This window comes from Dermacentor andersoni, chromosome 10, assembly GCF_023375885.2.
Source record: "Dermacentor andersoni chromosome 10, qqDerAnde1_hic_scaffold, whole genome shotgun sequence".
Taxonomy (NCBI): domain Eukaryota; kingdom Metazoa; phylum Arthropoda; class Arachnida; order Ixodida; family Ixodidae; genus Dermacentor; species Dermacentor andersoni.
This window is the reverse complement of record NC_092823.1, coordinates 39,286,580-39,307,663: the sequence shown is the minus strand read 5'-3', so window position 1 is coordinate 39,307,663 and position 21,084 is coordinate 39,286,580. Positions and strand designations below refer to the sequence as shown.

At 48.1% G+C, this 21,084-nt stretch overlaps 1 protein-coding gene across 1 annotated transcript; it reads left to right on the top strand.

Moving 5' to 3' along the window:
• The first annotated feature begins 275 nt into the window (after nucleotides 1-275).
• Nucleotides 276-3,197, top strand: LOC126519046 (solute carrier family 22 member 6-like). The gene has a single exon (XM_050168658.3). The coding sequence runs from the start codon at nucleotides 650-652 to the stop codon at nucleotides 2,219-2,221; it is 1,572 nt and encodes a 523-aa protein (XP_050024615.1). The 5' UTR covers nucleotides 276-649; the 3' UTR covers nucleotides 2,222-3,197.
• The last annotated feature ends 17,887 nt before the right edge of the window (nucleotides 3,198-21,084 follow it).

The following is a 21,084-nucleotide window of genomic DNA, read 5'->3' as shown; positions in this document are numbered from 1 at the left end:
AGGAAGGAAGATAACCGATGGTCATTAAGGGTTACGGACTGGATTCCAAGAGAATGTAAGCGTAGCAGGGGGCGGCGGAAAGTTAGGTAGGCGGATGAGATTAAGAAGTTTGCAGGGACAACATGGCCACAATTAGCACATGACCGGGATAGTTGGACAAGTATGGGAGAGGCCTTTGCCCTGCATTGGGCGTAACCAGGCTGATGATAATGACTGAGACGTCTATATAAAATTATTATTTTTGTGAATAAATAATTCAGTTTTGTTGGATTTGAATGCGCAAGCTGAAGACATCTCGCGTGAGATGCCTATCTTCGCGCTTTATTTTTATACTAGCTAAAATATACGAGCTAAAGAAGTGCGAATACTGCCCGCTTCGCAAATGGCCGCATGAACTACAACCAAGCGAAAGAAGGTAAGAACGAAGATGAAGAAGAATGGCTGCTCTTCCAGAGGCGCCTGTGCTCACTAGTCAATCATCTCTTTCGGGAGCATCGAGACGTGAGGCGCAAGCCGCCGGTGACGATGATGACATCCCACTCCCTTACGGTTTCGGCAAGTTCCAGCTGCTGATAATGTTGGGCACGATCGTCGCGGGCGCCACTTTTTTACGCTGCACGACGAGAGCTTCTGACTCACTGCGGGCGTCATGGACCACTGGTGCCAACGACCCTCCAAGTTCGCCAACCTCAGCGTCGCCGAGTGGAAGAGGCTCGCCATCCCCCGGGACGTGGACGGCCAGTACAGCCACTGTACGGTGCGCGAACCGCCAGACGCGGAAGACGTGGCTCGCATCGTCTCGTGCACGTCGTGGGAGTACGACCTTAGCACGTACGGCAACAACATCGTCAGCGAATGGAACCTCGTGTGCGACCGGCTCTGGATCGTGGACCTGGCGAGGATAGCCTACTCGGTCAGCTGCATGGCGTCCCTCTGCGTGTTCGGCGTGGCGGCCGATCGCGTCGGCCGCAGGGTCGTCGTCTTCGTGGCCGTACCCGTGGTGCTGGTGGCTGGGGTAGGCGGAGGCCTGCCCAAGGACCTGCACTGTTTCGTGGCCGTGCGCTGCCTCGTCTCGGCGGCTGCGAGCGCCCTGGTGCCGCCGCTGCTCGCGCTGACGTACGAGGTGTCGCCCATGAGCAAGATTCCCGCCTACACTGTCGCCACCTGGGTGGTCACTCTGCTCATGGTGCCCCCGACGCTAGCGGTGGCCCAGGCTGTCAAGGGTGGCTGGGCCGTCACCCAGCTCCTGGTCATGCTGCCTACGTCCCTCCTGCTAACCCTGTACTACACCATAGACGAATCGCCTGCCTGGCTTCTGGTCACCGGAAAAGTTGGCGAGGCCGAGCGCGTTGCGTCGAGCGCGGCGAGGTTGAATGGGTTGCCAACGGGAAGAGGCGACCTTTGCGCCTTACAGCGTTACTTGCAGGTTCGAGAAGTAGCGCCCAAAGAACCGGCCGGGCCTTTTCTGCTGTGCTCGAAAGGTCTCTGGCATCGCACAGCCCGGTTGACATTCTGCTGGACAGCGCTTGCCTACTGCTACATCAGCTTCATCTCCAACGACGACATCTTCGTCAGTGTGATAGATAACGTAATCGACATGCTTCTGTCCACCTGTGCTGCTATCGCCGTTGCCCGATGCATTCCTCGCTTCGGCTTCAAACTTTTGGTGGTCGCCTCGGCGCTCGTCTGCGCCGTAACGTCGGTAGTTCTGGCCGGTATTTACACCGACGACAAAACGGTTCTGCGCAACTCGCTCGTTCTGCTCATGCGAATGGCGGGAAACGTGACGCTCATGTTTTTGATCACACTGGCCGTCAACTGCTACGCCGTTGGCATTCACTGCACGGCGCTCGGCACGGGCCTGGCCTGCAGCCGGCTCGGCGACACCCTGGCCCAGATGGTTCCGAGGTTTCTCCAGGGCAGGCACGCCGAAGGGCACCTCGCCGTTCCGGCCATCTTGATGACGCTGGTCGCGGCCGCTACGGAGTTCTTACCCGCAAAGGCAGACTGGAAAATGCGTCGCTCTGTCACGCGTGCCAAAACTACCTTGACCGAACGCACCGGCGAGGAGCAGAGGCGCCAGCTCCAGGGATCTCTGGCGCCGCTGCCCAAGAAACGGTTGCACGAGCGTCGCCGAAGCAGGGGCGACAAACACCGGTTCTCGCTGGACGACCCACTCTCGTCGCATACCATGAGCCGGTCAACGCTGCGGGACTTCTAGAACGCAGCCCGAATGTGAACGTGGTTTCGCTTTTTCTTTGTACTTTCTTATTAGTGATCGCTCGTTTAACATTGCTTCGTGTTGCAAGTAACCACATTTGTTTTTACACACGCATTCTATGGTGATGCAGTGAAGCTGACCTTGTTGGACGTGTCCAGGCTTTGGTGCCATTTCACTGTGATTTTTAGCGTACAACATGCACAGATGCGCGAAGTTAACACGAATGCTAATCTCGTGTCTGTACTCAGATATATCGTAACATAATAGAGATTATCCGTCTGGATTTAAACAGTAACGATTTAAGACTCGACGTTCAATCGCATATTCCACCCTTGCGAAAGTTGGTCTTGCCGTTGGCTTTTTAGTGTAACTTGCGGTGCTCGATTTTAGTTGCTGAAGCATATAATGTAGAGCTGGGAAAATTCGATGGGGCAGATTTAGATGCGGAACAAGGAGGCCTGCAGAAATAGACAACCTGATGACAGGGTGAACAGAGAAGAGCCGATAAGAGGTATTTGCCTTGAATTTGTGTCCCTTGAAAATTGGCTGAACGGCACCTTTATGCCCACTAAGGAATACTGCAATCTTAAAGGTGTTTTCTCGTGTCTTTAACTAACGCACCGAAAAGGGTGTTTTGGTGAAATAACACACCGATTTGCAAGGCTGACTCTCTAACGGGACGCTGTCCCGCTATGTGCGTTCTGCCGGAATGTACACTGCATTTAATTTTTACAGGGACTTATTTCATTCTGTAACTACGCTGGTATTTCGGACGTCCGCCCAAGTAAACCTCGTGTGTTTTTCGAGACGCTTATGTAAAGCGAAAGGTACAAAAAAGAAGGTGCGCATCCCGGTTTCAAATTGTGTACCTACATATTGCCGGTCGTGTTAGCGGTGGGCGTGAGCGCTCGACCACTCCTACTTTTGTGCTACTAATACATGGCATCGACCAGTCCGCGAACCCAACTAGAGGGAATAAAACAGCACCTTAAAAACCAGTAGTGCCTCTAGCTGCTCTGATATGCTGACGCCACGCTGTTCAGTTTATCTGTAAATCTACACCAAGGTGAGCAGAGCTAGCAGTATGATGTGAAAGGCAGCAAGGAGAGAGGAGGACAAAGAAGATGTGTCTTTCCACATTATGACCGGCGTGCCCCACCTGCACAATTAATGCATCTTCGAATGTTTATTCACACCGAGACTTCATGAAATAGCTCGTCTTACGGCGGATACAACTGCCTCGACCACGAGGCGAAACCAGAACAAACATGCGCCTGAAGAAATATAATTGGTTGGCGTGCTGCGATTTGTTCACGTTTTGCAGCTGATCACCGAGCTGGAGCAACTTAAACGAAGACAGTCTTAAAAAGCGATAGGCAGTGTGGAAAATTGAAAGAAAACTCTACGTCTTTCTGCTTGCCGACCAGGGACGCCATATACACAAAGTGACCCGCCGTGGTTGCTCAGTGGCTATGGTGTTAGGCTGCTGAGCACGAGGTCGCGGGATCGAATCCCGGCCATGGCGGCCACATTTCGATGGAGGCGAAATGCGAAAACACCCGTGTACTTAGATTTAGGTGCACGTTAAAGATCCCCAGGTGGTCGAAATTTCCGGAGTCCTCCACTACGGCGTGCCTCATAATCAGAAAGTGGTTTTGGCACGTTAAACCCCATAATTTAATATACACAAAGTGGCAGCTCGAGACCCCGAGCTCACTGTGGTCATATGATCTGCTTGAACAATGACTTGGCGCAAGCCGTTAAGAAATAGGCACTTAAGCTTTTTACTTGCTTGAAATGTCAAAGTACCTGAGCGCCATAAATTCTGTAAGGTGCATGCTTGCAGAAAACACCCTTCCAGCACCATCAAAATAACGAAATAACGTTTTTACTATTATGAAGATATTACTTTCCAAACTTTCCAACGAAATACATGGGCGTTCCAGTTACTTTCGTGCTTCAATGCATAAAATATATCTTTGCTAAAGAGGTAAGTGGAACAACACTGCATTTTTACGCCAAGTTTGATGGCGCATATCTCCTAGCTGGCGCGATTCTGGAAATTCATTCCAAGTGGATGCGTGTTGTAAACTCACCGGCTGCGTTTCGTAAATTGCTATGTGTGCCCTAAGGTAACGTCCGCCTCTCTGAATAATCCAGCTGAAGGACTAGAATTACGTTGCCTACAACAGGCTATCTTAAAAAAATCCACAATATTTAGAAATGATTACCCTGTATATGCAGCATAGGCGCGGACTCTTTACAACAAATGCCGCCGCGAGTGGTGCCCTTGAATTGAGCCATGATCGCAGCGCCATGCGGTGAGAAGCAGGCCCAACTTGCAGCGAAAAGCAGAATGAAAAGAGATCAAATCTCGGCCGCGGAGTCCGCATATCGATGGAGTCGAAGTGCGAAAACGCCCGTGTTCCGTGAATTGGACGCATGTTGCAGAACCACAGGCGGTCAATATTAATCACTCAAAATTAAGTATCGGTATTACCGAAAGGAAACGATCTCGTAGGCACGGTAACTGCCAGATTGTCCGCTCACTCATCGTGCACAAAACCGACTTTAACGCTCGTGCCTTTTCAGTAGCCGGAGCTCCGTTTTCTCACTCAATTGACTTACTCGGGAAGAAGCAACGCTGTTCTTCCGAACCAACTCCGCGTACACCACAGCTTGGTTATTCAAGACTGGACGCTGCGCTTCCCCGTTCTGTGCCTTCTGTGGGGACATGGCCGACATGGAACATTTCATTTGCATATGCCCGCAGTTCGACGCATGAAGAAAAGCGATGGTTGAGTCTTCAAAACAATCGTGTTTCGCACAGTACTTTCGAAGACGTTTTCTCTGGAGGGCCCGAGGAGATCCGGAAGAGATTGCAACGACTGCTGACTGCCTTCATGCGACACACCGGGCTCTTCGACACCCGGTGACCCACACAGTGACACTGACAGGAGGCTCAAGCGGAACAGTTGCCGTCTATGTATATATCTCAGGTATATACCCCACCTGCAGCGACACCACCACCACCACCACCATCACCTCTCCTTCGTCTTCGGCGGGTGCCACTAGCACGATGTGATAGCTTCGCGAGTGGCGAAATAATACAGTGTCAAATGGTTATTCGCGGAATGCGTTTTCGTTGCGCGCCAGTTGTACACCTCTTTCGTGGCTTTTAAAGTGGTTTTCCTTCGGTAGCTGCCCGAAATCGTGCTCTGACGAGAGAGCTGTGACGACGGAACGTAGTGATGTCATTTTATTCGGTGCGCCCAAACACACACGCACACACAGACACACACACACAGAAAAACGTGCGCAGAAAACAATGGCAGAACAGCGGACATTTCTCATAGAAAAGCATTGCCCTCTCTCACTACACATACCTGCGATCGGAGAGTAATCTCGTGGCGCCTTTTCAAAATACGGGACATTATTAGGCTCTTCCGCAAGGCGCACTTTCCACACCTAAAGAGTATATGTTACACCACGACGTAAAGCGACAAACGCTGTTCTATGCCATTGTGTTAATGAGTGTGTTCGCCGTTATCGTTGTGCTTTGAGGGTTTTTCTTTCTTTCTTTCATAGCACACGTTCGATCAATAAAGAATTAAAATATAACCTCCCGTTTTCGGCGGTGCGATTTTTCAACATGACTAGAGCGGGACAATATGGTTAAAATTACAACGCAACGTTCAAGGTTGTTCACTAGGGTAATATCACCTGAAGACGGAACGAGTTTCTCGATGAAATGCCCAATAAGCTGTTATCTATGTTATCTGTCTGTTATCGTCTGTTATCATCTATGTTTCCCTTCTCCTAAATGTTTCGTTTACAATACTATATCGCCCCCATGGTAGTAAGAAAAAACATTAATGAAACCCAGAGATTCACAGACGGCGTTTTGCATTCCGCATTTTGATGTGGACCTCAATATGCATATAGATTACAGGTGGGGATTCAGAAAGGAATCTGAGATCAGAGATTAAAGCGAAGAACTGCTTGCCTCGAGTAAGTTGCATCACAGAGGAGCGCGATCTAGTCCGACGCAGTGTCGTAATTTCGTCCCATCTTTTCACGTACACGGCCTCTTCGCCGAATCATTTCGATGGTAATTCTAGGAATTTAAAGCCCTAGTGTGCAAGCCGGGCCTTCAATTGGAAAGGGCTTGCGACATTTCTCTTGAATAATTCAGCTCACCCGACCTCGTTTTTGAGTGCAGATATACCTCATCCTCGAGGTAAGGCAAGATCGTTACCTAAGTTATTTCTCAGGGCGTAGACATTCGGTTTAATGGAATACAGGTAAGCCCTATGCTTATGGTTGTGAAGTTGCGATACCACTGCGACGCAAGTGTTGCTTGATCGCGGGCAGAACGAGGGCTGGAGATTTTGTAAAAGAAAAGAAAGAAGAGGCCTGTGATATTATGAAAGGTGAACGCACAAGACAAGGAGTGTAGGACGGGCGCGTCGTGTGAATGAGCGCAATAACGCGTGCGCTATTGTACGCGCACACACACGCACACACGCACGAAACAGAGCTTCGTTGTATTTTTGAGTAATCTTAGTTTCTTCTGTGCGCGCAGGCCTATCTGTGAATGCAAGAAAACATTTATGCAGAAAATTGCCCCCAACAGCATCGCATCGCAGGAATTTCGGCACATTCTTCTTGGAAAGACGCGCACACCCCCAGAGCGAGAGCGACCGGACCGAAAAAGGGCGCAGGGACACATTCCGTAAGTTGCTAGCATGGCATCGGGATGCGCGTTTTATGAGCGCCGACTTAGCAATTCGCAATCAGGAGGCCTGAAACTTACTGTAGCCACGTTTAGACCAACGCCACAGTATAACGTATTGCATCCTTTTCTTAGCGCATTTCTTACATCGACGTCGTTTACACTGGCGCATTCCCGTTCGTGCGAAAACGAGCCGGGAATTTTGTTTCCACGCGAGTCAGTTTCGCCGGGAGAGCCAATCGCCGGCAGCCGTTTCACCTTTCCTCTCTCCGGCGATGCGGAACGCGAGCGCCTACAAGCATCGAGTTGGCTCCGAAAATGCCCGTACAACATGCTCGCTTTCCCGGCGCATCGACGCGGTTTGCCTTCCTGACTCAACGCGCAACCGATTACACGGACGCGACGCGCTAGGAGCGCGACCCGACGCGCCATTAAGCGCGCCATGCAAATGTGGCAGCTACTTCGCATGCAGGGCATCTTGTTTCCATTTCGCACTCCCCGTGGAGCCTCGTGGCACTCGTCAGGCCGAAATGGAGAGCACATGCAGGAACGCAAACCACCGTGCCCAACGCAATCACTTTCTCGATTCTCTTGACGTGAAGTACAGAGCGTGTAATGCAGTTGGCCACCCGCATTTCCCCTGCACCGAAGCTCCCATACGTATGCCGTGACTGACATTTAATAGGATTCCGCAAACAAATGGTGTCACGCTGACGGAAAAGACACCGCGGCACATGGCTTCGGTGCGCCTCTGTTCCTCTCCTGCGGGGAACTAAGAGCCAAACTGATCAGTTAAGGAGCTCCTCCTGTAGCTGAACATTTTCATATGACAGCTTCTTACCCTTTAGCTGCTTCCGTCGCCACGAAAACGTAATCCTCGCCTGTCAAGCTAAGCCGCGTGAGCGGAACGACAACGACACCAGGTCTACAGCAAAGCCAGCCGCCGCCTCAAAGCCAACGAAGAGGCCGGACAAGCCGGTGCGGAAATGAAGCTTTTAAGTCCATTCCGCTTTGTCCCGCCCACGTACGGGACAAAGGAAAACGCCGGTGCGCGGTAAGTAAACAGGAACGGCTGGAGCGCCCGCTGGGACAGCGCCTTGAACCTTGACATTTCTTGAGCGGACAGCAAATGCTTTTTTCATTGACGGCGAGATGCTTTTTTTCATTGACGGCGAGCGCTGACTTCGCCGACTTCCCGGTCGGGTTTTCAAAGGAGGCTTTCATGCCCGAATGGGTTTTCTCTCGAAACCCACGCTCGTTCACGCCCACGCAGAGGGCACGTTTGCAAGTCGGGTTCCCAAACAAGGGCCGCGAGGCCTTCGAGTCACATGCGGGGTACGTGTCTTCCGGTTCGTCCGAAAGCCGTCGCCGTCCCGACGATTGGTGTCTCGAGGAAGTCGGTAATTATGTGTGCCTTCGTTAAATGACCCTTTATACCCTTAATTTTTCGATGTTCATTCCTCGATGATGTTGTTTCATATAATCAACAAACGTGCGGCAAGGGAAGCGCCTGAGCATGATACGTGTTAGTGGTTTTTTCAATTCTTGTTTGGATAGCGTTATTTGATGTGCTCCATATCAAAGGAGCCGGCATCCAGTTTCTTTCCGAAAGGCGATCATGCTGCCGACAAACCAAGCTCAGCAAAGAAAGCCCAGCGCAGAAAACCGCTATTTATTTGGTCCTGTTCTCCTTTGACCCAAGAAGCACCTCTGTTTTAATTAAGAACCACTGCATGGAAACATTTTGTTCATTAAACAAAAGAAAGGGCTGCCTACGTGCTGCAGGTCTGCTTCCTTTGATGTTGTCGGTAATTTTCGCCCCGTATCGTAAAGAGATCGCGGAATGGGATGAGTATCTTTTTCTGACGCTTTTCTTTAATAAGAAAATCGGACGCACTTGAGAAATGCTTCATTTTTCGCCGCGCCTGTTTCTCTGCTTGCCATGCTTTCGTTCATACTATTGCTCATGGTTATGGAGGTCCTCGTACTCATGGTCAATTTTACAAGGATAGCTGTAAAAGCTGTCTCCCCTTGTCTGCGGTGGTCAGCGGTGTTCGTCGGTGACCGTCGAGGGAGCGCAACAATCTATTGGTAGAAGTTTCTACATAAACAAATATCAATACAGGAAGCGTATCGCGAGAACTTGAACTCCAGACACACAGTATGACAGTCGCAAATTTTTGACTTTTTAGACCCGTAGTCTTTTTCTTCCTCATTTATTACCTATTAAGAATCATACCCTTAGATAAAATCAGCAAGCACACCACCTGGCATTTAGAAGCGAAAGAAATACTTTTGCCCCATGCACAATTGTTATTTGCTCTGAAAAAAAAAAGAACAGCAACAGCAACAATAAAAGACTAGGTTGATACTAAAGCAGGGAAGAATACTGCACCTTAAGAGCAGGCTCTCAGCTCCAGCACCTATGATTCGCAGACGCGTTGTGATTGGCTGAAGCCACATTTTGCAGCTTATCTGTCACAGGGACCGATGCGAAAGAATATAAATGAACCTAGTCGTAAGAAGCAAGAGGCCGAATAAGAACAGATAAGAAGAGAAAGGTCTCTCCACTTCTCCACCCCCAGGGAGCACCACCTCCACAGACGAGGATGATTCGGACTGGAGTTGGTTACTGCGCCACTTTAACTGAAACATTCCCGGAGAGAGAGGAGAGAGAGAGAGAGCGCAAGGACAGGAAAGGCAAGGAGGTCAACCAGACGAGCACCCGGTTTGCTACCCTACACTTGGGGTTGGGGAAAGGGAAATAGGAAACGCAAAGCTTGGTAGGTGGCTTCTTTCCTGTCATTGTTTTCCTTTCTTTTTGCAGAACGACGGCGGGACTAGCGTTACGTTTCTACATCCTAATACGAATAACAATTAGAAGGAAAATAAACGACAGGGGCTACGCTTCCCGAGTCTAGGGAAGTTTGTGGCAAGGTTTGTTGTGGCTTTCCTGTGCGGCGTTCAAAAAGTCGCAATCAATCGCGTCCTGCTTCTCGCATGTTTTACCGGCTTCTCTGCCACGAATGCGCGCCTTCGGCGACATCTTGCTAAATTCCATGTTTTGCTCAAGCAGTCATTGAGCCGCTATGTTCGTCACATTTCGTCATATGCATGCTTACCTGACACACGTGCGTTACTGCGTACATGACGGGCATATCCAGCGATAATCGAAGATCTTAAGCCAAGTTGCGCGCGGGCAGACTGATTATTCTGAGTTAGTAACAGAGTTCGCTGAAGTTCCGGGTTCCATAACTGAAAAACAGCCCGTGCTGTGCAGCGTGTTATGCAAAGTTTTTTTACCTGCCTCGCGTAATAATGCGGCTGCACAAAGTCGACAGTGCTGGTACGTCTTACGTCGACATATTCAAACTAGTGTCACCGCATTGCTTGCACCCAGTATGCAGGGTACAGATGCTTTTGGCAGTTACAAGAAATATAAAAATAGATTTTGGTGTTTCCTGTTCCCCAATCACTGTTCCATTATGAAGCACGCCATAGTGGGTGACCCCGTATTAATTGTGGCCTGTGGGGTTCTTTAATAGGCACCCGAATCAAAGCTTTTTTAAATTTACTTTCTAATTTCTTTTTTAATTTACTCGGAAAGACGTTCAATTTTACCATGGTTGTGTTTTTTTTTGGATGCGCAAGTGAGTTGTCACCAAGGCCCTTGTGTTATTGGCAGGCGCTGAAATAAAAAAAATAACAGAAAAGGTATAACTGGCGTTTCGAATGTGTTGAATGCATTCTGTGGCCGATGCACTGTAAGTTGACGTTGTTAGGTAAAGCAGCTTAAATGAAAATCAGATTATTGCTGCCACGCGGAGGAGGTATATAGAGGCGGTAGGGATCGAAAAGTAACATGACCAATCTTGAAAAAAAATTGTAGTTAATTTAGTCACGATGCGTCAAGAAAAAATTCGTGTGTACGCTTTCAACGAACATCGAGGTTCTTGACGGGTTTTCGTACGTCTGCTTTCCCATGACTTTCATTTCTTCATCTATTTGTTTATTTCTCTCAATAAAGTAAGAAAGAAGTAAGATATTTACTTGAAAGGCACACTGCACTCGTTTACCTAACATTTTTTTTTACTTTCCTTCGAGTTCAGTTTGTTTCCCTCACAATATTGCACGGGTTTGAAAGAGCTTGCCGTATACTACGATAATGCCGCATCTGTAAGGCGGGTGCCAATCTTGTGTGGCATAGTCGCTTCAGGGATACATAGAGGGGGAGAAAAATATTGTTCCAGCAATGAACTAAGTACAGAAAAACAAACGTGAAAGACAAGCGTGACAGTGTGCCAAGAAAAAAACAACAACAACAACAACGAAATAAAGGCTAAGCAAGTACGCATATAATCTGCGCGTGGCGACATTATGTGCAGCCCACGCACCAAGCGCCCTGCGGAAATTTGATAAGAGACAGGAAGCAAATTTCGTTACGGCCCTGGAATTTTCGGCGCCGTGTGCAGACGTGACAATGTGTATACTGGAGGGAGGGAGGAGGACAGAGGCAAGGTAAGGGAAGTGAATGTGAAGTGAGCACGGCGGATTGCATTAAAGAAGCCTAACTGTTCGGTTCCAAGAAACAAGAGAGTATGGTTGCAGCGACCATTGTTTGACGTAAACGAAGCATCGCCACGTCACGCCAGATTAGAACTTCGGCTAAAAGACGGCGCAACCGAACGGGCGGCGTAAAACTAAAACGTTTGCCGCGGAACAAATTTATGCAGCCAGCGAAAAACGCGACTACCGCGCCACCTTTACGCAGCGCGGTGAATCTGGGACGCCAGATGCCGCTCCTACGTGTGCAGGAAAGAAACAATTTATAACTCAAAGGGAAGCTCATTATTTTTTGAAGCGAGATCGGGATGCCTTAGAACACGCGCCTATAAAGCGAGATGTAAGAAGGAAGAAGCATGTGCCTGCTGCGGTAAAGCTAGGGAAACGACGGAGCATGTTTTATTAGAATGTGAAGACGTCTACCCAGCGGTCGATTTAGGCACCACTGGCCTCCTTGAAGCCCTTGGGAGAGCAGTGGAAAAGTAAACATGTCCGCAGTAGGGATTAGTAAGAGGCGATTGGAGGATTGGTGGAAGAAAATTAAGGAAACGACAAAAAACGGAGACGTACAAAAAGCACACTTCGGAATAGGGGATCAGAAAATTTGTTTGTGGGAGTTCGTAGTGCTTTTTCTCTTAATTTTTTTATTGATTAACCTAGGTAATACATTAGGCAGTATAATAGCAAGAGCTTGGTGGCGCAACTTGCCGGCCCGTTCCAAAGGGGACGCTCATAACATCCATCCATCCATCCATCCATCCATCCATCCATCCATCCATCCATCCATCCATCCATCCATCCATCCATCCATCCATCTATCCATCCGTCCGTCCGTCCGTCCGTCCGTCCGTCCGTCCGTCCGTCCGTCCGTCCGTCCGTCCGTCCGTCCATCCATCCATCCATCCATCCATCCATCCATCCATCCATCCATCCATCCGTCCATCCGTCCATCCGGGGACATAGCCTGATGCCGTATTTTATTGACCTGTTTTCGTTGGGGCTCTGTACATTGGAATGTGCGTGTTGAATATGCAAATCTCGGTGACGTCCCGATGGTGTTTCGCATCCAGTTGAGGAGGGCGAGCGCAGGCATAGCCCAAACTAATATTCGTGATGGACGCGAAAATTAGCGGGACCTTTACACTGCACCCTAAGAATGGCGTTGTCCATGCTTGGGGTCGCCCTCTCGTTTCAGTTTTCGCTTGATTATTCTTGTTATTTTTTATTCCAGGATTCGATTGCACTGTCAGAAATAATTATCACAGGCGGTGACTGTCACGGAATCAGTGAAATAGGAGATCATTTATATAAAATGATGCTATTTCGCACATGCTTCTGCGATTCTAAACTGAAACTTTTGTTTCTACTCATCATAAGTGGTGGCTGTTAATGTATCGCTCTTTAGAAAGCGCTGAATGCGAAAATGAAAACTGTGACGGGTGAGATATGCATCCGAGGCACCTGTTAACGAGAGTGAAGGGTAAAGCGGACACCGACCAAAAAGATTAAAAAGAAAAGAAGCCAAGACGTTTCGGCTCCCACACGGGGGCGTTTGTTCACAATCGTTTTACCGATGACTGCGAGCAATCGCGACCAGACGAGTTTTCGTCGAACCCTTGATTCCGCATAACAAGAATGTAAAGTTAATTAGGTTGTGCGGCACGAAGTGCGAAACCGCGATTTTTACTTTGAGGCACGCTTTAGTGGAGGACTTCCAATTCATCTTTCGCGAACGGCCTCCATCGAAATGCAGCCCCCGCAGCCGAGGTTGCCTGGCAACGCAACGCTACAGCCACTCACCTATCACGGCGAGTCGAGTCAACTAGTCGAGTCGAGCTATCTAGGTGGTGTTGGTCGAGTCGACTCTTTGCAGCAGGAAATGTGGCTTTCGCGAGCTGACGTCAGGCGGTTCAATCACGCCTGCGATACCGCGTGTCGTTCAGCATAGACAATTGTCAGGGTGCTTGTGAGGAAACATGGCGTGCCCACAGTAGGGCGATACACCCTCTTTTGGCGTCTTCTCTTATCGCTTGAGCTTTCCTAGCTTTATAGGCCGAAACACTGTTGGCTTAAACGTTATCGTGAGCACTTCTTTCTGTTTCCCTTATGTCCGTGGCAGTATTTTGTACCGAGTCGTTTCATTTCCCCAATCCCATTTTTTTTTTATCTGTCGGGCGTAGTGTCCCATACAACAACTGTGGCGCGCCATCGTCCACATCCCATAACGAGAGACGAAATTAATGGTATATGTGGAGTGTATTGTTATGAAATGTCCACCACACTAGACTGCATATCTTCGGGAAAACCAGTAAGCTTACGCTACCAATGGCTTGAAATTGCCGTTTTTCCTGCCGGGTTGACAATAGAGAGTTTTAGCCCAGCGGGTTTACGGCCAGCGGAGCGGAGCGGGCGAGCGGAGACGCGACTGCGCATGCGCACCACGCTGAGGCGGCCAGCGGTTTTACGGAGCAGCGTTTACGCCCGCTGGAAAGCACTCCCCAGCGGAGGGTATACGCAGCGCGCGAGCGTGCGTAAGCGCGCGCGGGCGTGTATGGGAAATGCAAGATGGCAGCCGCGAACATGAACGCCGGCAGCTCTGCATCGACGACGGCGACTGCGGCGCTGACCCGTACATTAGTACTCAGTGCATTATTAACAAATAATGTACTGAGAACATGTAATATATCTTTATTCAACATTTCTTGCATAATAAAAGCAAGCGTAATTCAAATTCATTTCTCAGTAACTCCTATTCGGACCACTAGGTGGGGCAGCAGAGCACCCCGCTCTTTACCCCGCTCGAGCGGGTGAGTGATCCGCCGGGCCAAAACTCTTTTTTCGCGAGCCGCTCCGCTGGCGCAACGGTGGCGACCGCGAGCGGAGCGAAACGTAAACCCGCTGAGCTAAAAGTCTCTATTGCCACACGCTCTGTATGTCGGGAACAGTTGGACGGCTGCCGTGGCTATACCCGGTGCGTAGATTCGTCGCACGGGTAAGAAGAAAGCTCATTTCGGTAACTGAATATTGCAAGCGAGGCTATAGTGTGAGGTTCTTAAAGGTACTTTAATATCTAGTTGCAAGAGTGACCTTAACACTTCGGGCTAAGTAGGACGGGGCCACCGCTGGAGAGAATCAAAGCCAACGATTCCTGCTCCTTAGCCGCTGAACCACGACAACGGCGTTTGCTCTAGATTTCCGGCCGGCCCGACAATGAACGGCACTGAGTCGTTCAGCTTTGTTTTAACTTCCTGAGCGAGCATTATGAGGTCGCCGATAGCAGGCACGAACATTTACCCCGAGAATGTTAGCCGCCTTGAGCACATTGTTCGCAGTCAACGAGCAAACAGGGATAGAACAATATCGTCGTGTAAGCGCAGAACAATGTGAGCAAGAAACAAGAAAATATTGCTGCGATAATGGGTGGAGTTGTAACCATAAAAACGGTCATATGTGAGATTCGGCCCCCAGTGTACAGAATGCGCGACTCTTAGCTTCGGAGAGAAAAAAAAAAGAACTTTACGACCTCAATTTTTTGATGTTGGTGGTATTCTTCAGCTCTTCCAGCCATAAGCCTCAGCGCATCGGTAGCGGGCTGCCATCAGCACCCAGTTTTACGCCTGAACCGTTTTACTGCCCAGGATCACACTCTGGTGAATCGAACCAGAAGGACACTAAGCGTCGCATAAACTTAGTGGCTCGGGTCGGTGCCTAAGGCCAGTGTTTCTTTTTCGCCTTTTGTTTGCTCTCTATGGTCCTCGTGCAGCACGCAGTTTGAATTTAAGATGTATGACCACGTGTGAAAGCAAAAAGGATGAGAAGAATATATATTATTTTTATTCACAAATTCACAAATTCTCCAGTTTCCTTACAGAAAACCAGAAGGGTCAGGACTAAAGGCGCTAGCATGCGTCTGACTGAGGCCCCGATCCCTGTACAATCTGCGCTCCAGCGAAGCAATCAGGGCAGCTTAAGAATGAGGAGAAAAGGAAAAAAGATATGGGGGGGGATTTGAAAAAAGAATTCATGAGGCAAGTTAGAGAAAAAAATTATACACTGCAAGCTAAGACAAACAAGCACACCATGTGCAACCATAAAAACAGCATGAGCAACACACTCTGGGCGAATAATGAAAAACGTAATTATCCATATTTGTAGTACTGCTATTTCAGTTCTTAACGTCCCAATTGCAACAGTACGTATTCGGGAACAGACATAGTTCTTTACTATGTCTTACATATAAGAATGCTACAGTATTCGTTGGGCTCAAACTGGCATGAATAAGAATTTAGAACTCACTTCATAAAAACACTCAGAATTCGCATGAGAACCGCACATCACACCAACGAGCTATGTTCGGTTGCATATATTTCTTTTATAGAATTTTATTGAAGAAGATTGCTTTAGTAGGTCTAACATTTCCTTGTTTTCATTTAGGAGCTTTGGAATTTGACACCTCAGGCTTTTCATGACATAGTTAGTTCCAATCTTAGGTAGCTTATAGTTAATCACACGAAAGTTGCGGCATGTGGTCGTTTGAAGATAGACTCAATATTTGAAGATAGAAGACAGGTAGACTCAAATTTGAAGATAGAAGACGCAAATATATAGACTCAGAGATCATTACTCTGGCTACCCATAATAATATTGCTGACTGTAGGTTTCCGGCATTTATATGGAGCTACATTCCCATAGATGGCACCACAATAGTGCCTTACGCTCACATATTGCGTCTGTCGGAGCAAGTACATGGCGTGCTATGATGCCCATGATGATGATGTTAATTATTGATTTCAGTTACTGCATTCATTAGGGTCCCGATGATGCTATGATGTGGATTATGTTCACGATGACAATGTTCATGATTGGGATGGTGCATATGATGATGATTTGCATTTGGCGACAATGATATGAAGCCCATGATGATTATAATGATGACGACAGCAATGACGACGATGATGATTATGAGTGTGCAGGCACGTCTTTACTCAACTGCTTTTGCATTACCGTTTATACTCAGCGATGGACGATTTCTACTAGAATTTTCTAAAGAATAACCATAGGTAAATGGGTGGTTGCCATATATTGAATGAGAAAGCAGCTGGTACGCCATTTAGTTATACAGCAAAACTGTGATAGATCACACCGTAGGAGCGTAGTAAAAAGGAGTTCAATGCCTGAAATATCAAGAAAGATATGCACCTTAGAGGGTAGCTTGGCGAATATGTCCACCTGAATGAGTAAAAATAACCACGCACTGATTTGCACGCACACACGCACACGTGCGCACACATACACACATACACACACACACACGCACATACACACACGCACACGCACGCACACACGCACACACGCACACACGCGCACGCGCACACACGCGCACACGCACACACGCGCACACGCACACACGCGCACACGCACACACGCGCACACGCACACACACACACACACACACACACACACACACACACACACACACACACACACACACACACACACGCACATAGATGTGCATAGACATCTCACACAGATAAATTGGTCCGTAGACATTGCTAGTACCTGTAACTATACGCAAGTATCAGTAAACCCTGACCGCAACACTAATCATATATAACTAGAAAACTCTAGGCTATAAGTAACCGCGTAAGGAATGCTTGTGTCATGCGGTTCGCCAGTTAGAGAAGAATCACAGAAAAGGTCACTTAAGGAGACCTAGTTTTCAAGTGCATTGTAAGCGCTCGAGTTTTCCGAAAATCCAGGCCCTAATTGTTTGTTGAAAAATGATCTTCGGAAACTGTAGTTGAGCTATAAGTTAGATTTTTTATACTGACAACCGGCCTTGATTTACTGAAAAAAATTGTAAGCTCTTATTATCATTCGCTAATTTTTTTTTTCAACTTCTTGCAGCTAGTACATTTTGAAGGCACACGCAGGGTACCTTTTCGTGGCTTACTGGGTGAAGGAAAGAAAAACAACAAAAACGCGCAACGTTGAGTCTGCTTTTCCGGACTGAATGCTACGAAGCGACCCCGAAGAAAAAAGAAAGGCAACTTGCACCAGACGAGCAACCTTCAAGACGAGCATAGGACAAGCAACAAACACAGGACGAGACTGAAAAGGTAAAAAAAAAAAGCGCTACGAACTTCAAAACACGCCGCCTGCATTGAAGCAGAAGGCGATCAATCACTGCGAGCTGAAGCACCGGAAGCACGACCAAGTAGATACGAAACATCCACCGGAAGGCACCCCACAGAAACTGCCAAACGCGGCGCATATTCTCGCGCCAAAACCGAACCCTAAAAGCAGATTCTGCCGGAGACATGAAAACTGATAATGGTAACGATGAGAGGAAACCAGGAATTTGAAGTGTAAATTATCCAGACACGTTACGTGACACAACCGTGCAGTTGCACCCTGTGCAAGCATACAGAGTTGCGCAGGACGTTGAGAACACAGTTCTGAACAGCACAGCGTAAGCGCAGGTCCAAGCAGCCCAAGAACTTCGCTGCTTCGCAACTTCGCCATAAAGATGGTTTGAATGGTTAGTAGGTTGTTACGAGAGGCACTTTTATTCGAACTGCTTGCTGTGAAGTTTAGCAGAGAGAAGCCGTGAATGATGTCCTTTCTGATTTCCCATATGGAGAAAACGGACACAGATGCCAAGGTAAGCATCGGGACAATTAGTGTATCTTTAATCGAACTGCCGACAAAATCTGGAAAAATCGAGCGGAAAGTGGAGGGCAAAATAATTTGCCTTCAGTGGAAGCCAAGTGGAAGGCAAGCACAGCATACTTACCTCATAGAATGTCCTACCTCACAGGTGGAGAGCTTTCATTTTCTAGGGGGAGGGGAGGGGGTGATGCCGCCTTGCAGATGGGCGTCATGGGCAAGCGAGTTCCACAACAACGTGGGCCGAAGCATGGAAATAGTGCGTGCGCATATGCCAAAAACAACCAAATTGCAGAACGGCAATTAGAGATACTATGTAGACGTTTCTTCAGCAGTGTTTTGTGTTGCTGGATTGCTTGAATGCTAACCGCGTTGGCGACCGACAGTCACCGTGAGGTGGGTTCTGCCGGAATATTTTGGGACGTTAAGCTAGTCAATTTAATTTCATGGCATTCATTCATCTGCTTGATGATACCTCGCGGTTGTGCCCGAAACGGCTGGCCTCTCTTTCTCCTAGGTGCGCTAATCTTTTCACCTGCCGCAATAATTTGAAAATAATGGTTCTTTTCGTCATCGGTCGTGATGCAACCGGCGGCGCGTGCGAGCACTTTTCGGCACGAAATAAATAACGTGCAAAACGCTACAGAGCGCTGCTTTTCTTTCTTTCTTTCTTTTGAAGGCGCACGTGCTGGCTAGATTTCGTCTCTTGCGAGTTCGCAACGGTGAATTTTCATGTTTCGTCCCTCCTGGGAAAAAAAATAAAAGAAAATAAACCCGGTATGTAGTGCGATTGTGCAATCGGCGGCGGAGGGCATATCAGTTACATTTGAAATGATTGCCTCCGCGGTTGGCGAAACGCTTAGCGCGGTGTGGGGGCTGTTTTGAAGATTTCGTGCCTTGGTTGTCGTCATATCGACCCTCATGGCTGTCTGTAAGTTGAGCTTTTCGTGGAAGTCGAGCCGAATGTTCCGGGAAATATTACGGATAGGACTGAGAGCGGGTGCGATTGATAAGAGAACGGGCCGATGCGCAGACGTAGATAAAATGATGCGGGTTCTCTAACACGAACTAGTCCGCGTCCATGAGTCTGCGTTGGGGGGCCTACATATCATCGAATGAAAATGTCCTCATAGTGAAAACACTTATGCAGATTCAATTCACATACGTGTTGGAGTGAGTTATGAAGCGAAGCTTGCGCGATGTGAAATGATTTGTTTCTGGGCAAGTTGTGCGCGTTCTGCTTCGTAAAGCAGGGAAAAGCACGTAAAGGTGTTTGGACTGTTTACTTACTGCAAACTGCACGCAAAATGTTAATTCTTCTGGCGCCTTTCTTTCATTAAGGAGGCGGTAGTGGTGCCCCGTGTGTAGTGTTCTCTGTGCGGCGTCCCCTTCTGCGCCGTCCAAGAGAACCTCTAGTCACGTGAACCAGCTATATAAATACTATGACGCTAAATGCGCTGGGTACAACTGTTTTTACCGTCAGCCTACGGAAGTTCTGGTCTGTGCACCGCACAGACCGCAACATGAATGTCATGAAATGTTTATATTTATGGACTTCGTCACAAGGTATGCCAAAATGCTGACAGAAGTTAATAATAATTAATGCACACTGTTCGCGCTCATAAGCCATGCGTCCACATAGGAAGGTTAAATGCCGCAATTTGAAACAGCAGCAATGGGATGCATGTTTTGACGATTTCAGATTTGTCATCTGAGATGCGTCGATCGTTATAAGCATTATAAGCATACTTGTCGGTATATTTACGTTCACGCAATAAACGCCCTGCGCAATAATTGGAGAGACTTTCGAAAAGGAATAACTGTGCTGCATAAAACGCGCTGCTGCCGTCAGTACATAGGAGACATTAATTATGCAAATTGCAAGGTCGCAACAGGACTATATATCGCAATCAGTGGATATGACCGGCTGGAGAAATAAGTCACCCTTGAAGGTTGCGCTCGAGATGGCGCCAAAGAGCGCCAAGATTTATGAAGCTACTATGATGTCAGGGTTTCCAATTTTATGGAGCCGAAACTCCATATCATTCCATAGAGCGGTGTTACTCGTGACCTTTTCGTCGCAGAAAGCGCAAAGGTAAGCACGTTGCCCAGCATCTATACTCCTAGCAGCGCTCATTTCTCTCTCTTTCTTGTTATCTTTCTTTCTTGCTTTCTTTTTCTTCTAACGTAGACGATAAATCACTGCACTCAAAGCGATACTTTCTGTTTTGACTCACTTTCCTCGACAGTGAAACCATTAATATGCAAACCCGTGGAGCGATCCGAAGGGTTTCTAAGAAGCCCGTATTACCTACGGCAGACACGTCTCCGGAGAGTTTAGCCCATGGCTAAGCCACGTTATTTGTAGCTGCCGCTCTCTCCGTTCTTTTTTTTTTTGAAGGTCAGAAACCTTGAGAGGGGTTCTTGTGTTCCCAGAATTGATTCTTTCGTTAAAAAGAAAAGACGAGTCGTTCTATATGGTTTGCACCCATTTTAGAGAGTGCGCAAGTTTAATCAGTGCTCTAGAGGTTGGCCTATGCTAGACTAGGAAAAAAATTCAGAGACATTGCACTCCGTGAAGGTGGCTGACCAGCGCGAAGCTGTATATATCGGGATGAATAGGCTAATAATAAATTTGTTGATTGAGGAGAAGACGAAGAAGACGAGTTCTTGATCAGCTGCTAGTCCTGCTTCGCTCTGGTTTTTTCGGTTAAATTTGTGCGTACCGTCGCCCCCGTGGTGGGTACGATATCAAAAGCAATGACGGACGTTCCGCCTCCTCTGCCAAGGTCTTCGAGCTGCTCAGACGTCGACGACATGGATTCTGACGGCGGATATACCGAGGTCACAAATCGTCGGTTGAAGAGGAAACTTCGTAGGACATCAAGCGTGAGTG

Coding starts and splice junctions, on each gene's coding strand:
- LOC126519046 (XM_050168658.3), top strand. CDS start 650: ATGGACCACTGGTGCCAACGACCCTCCAAGTTCGCCAACCTCAGCGTC.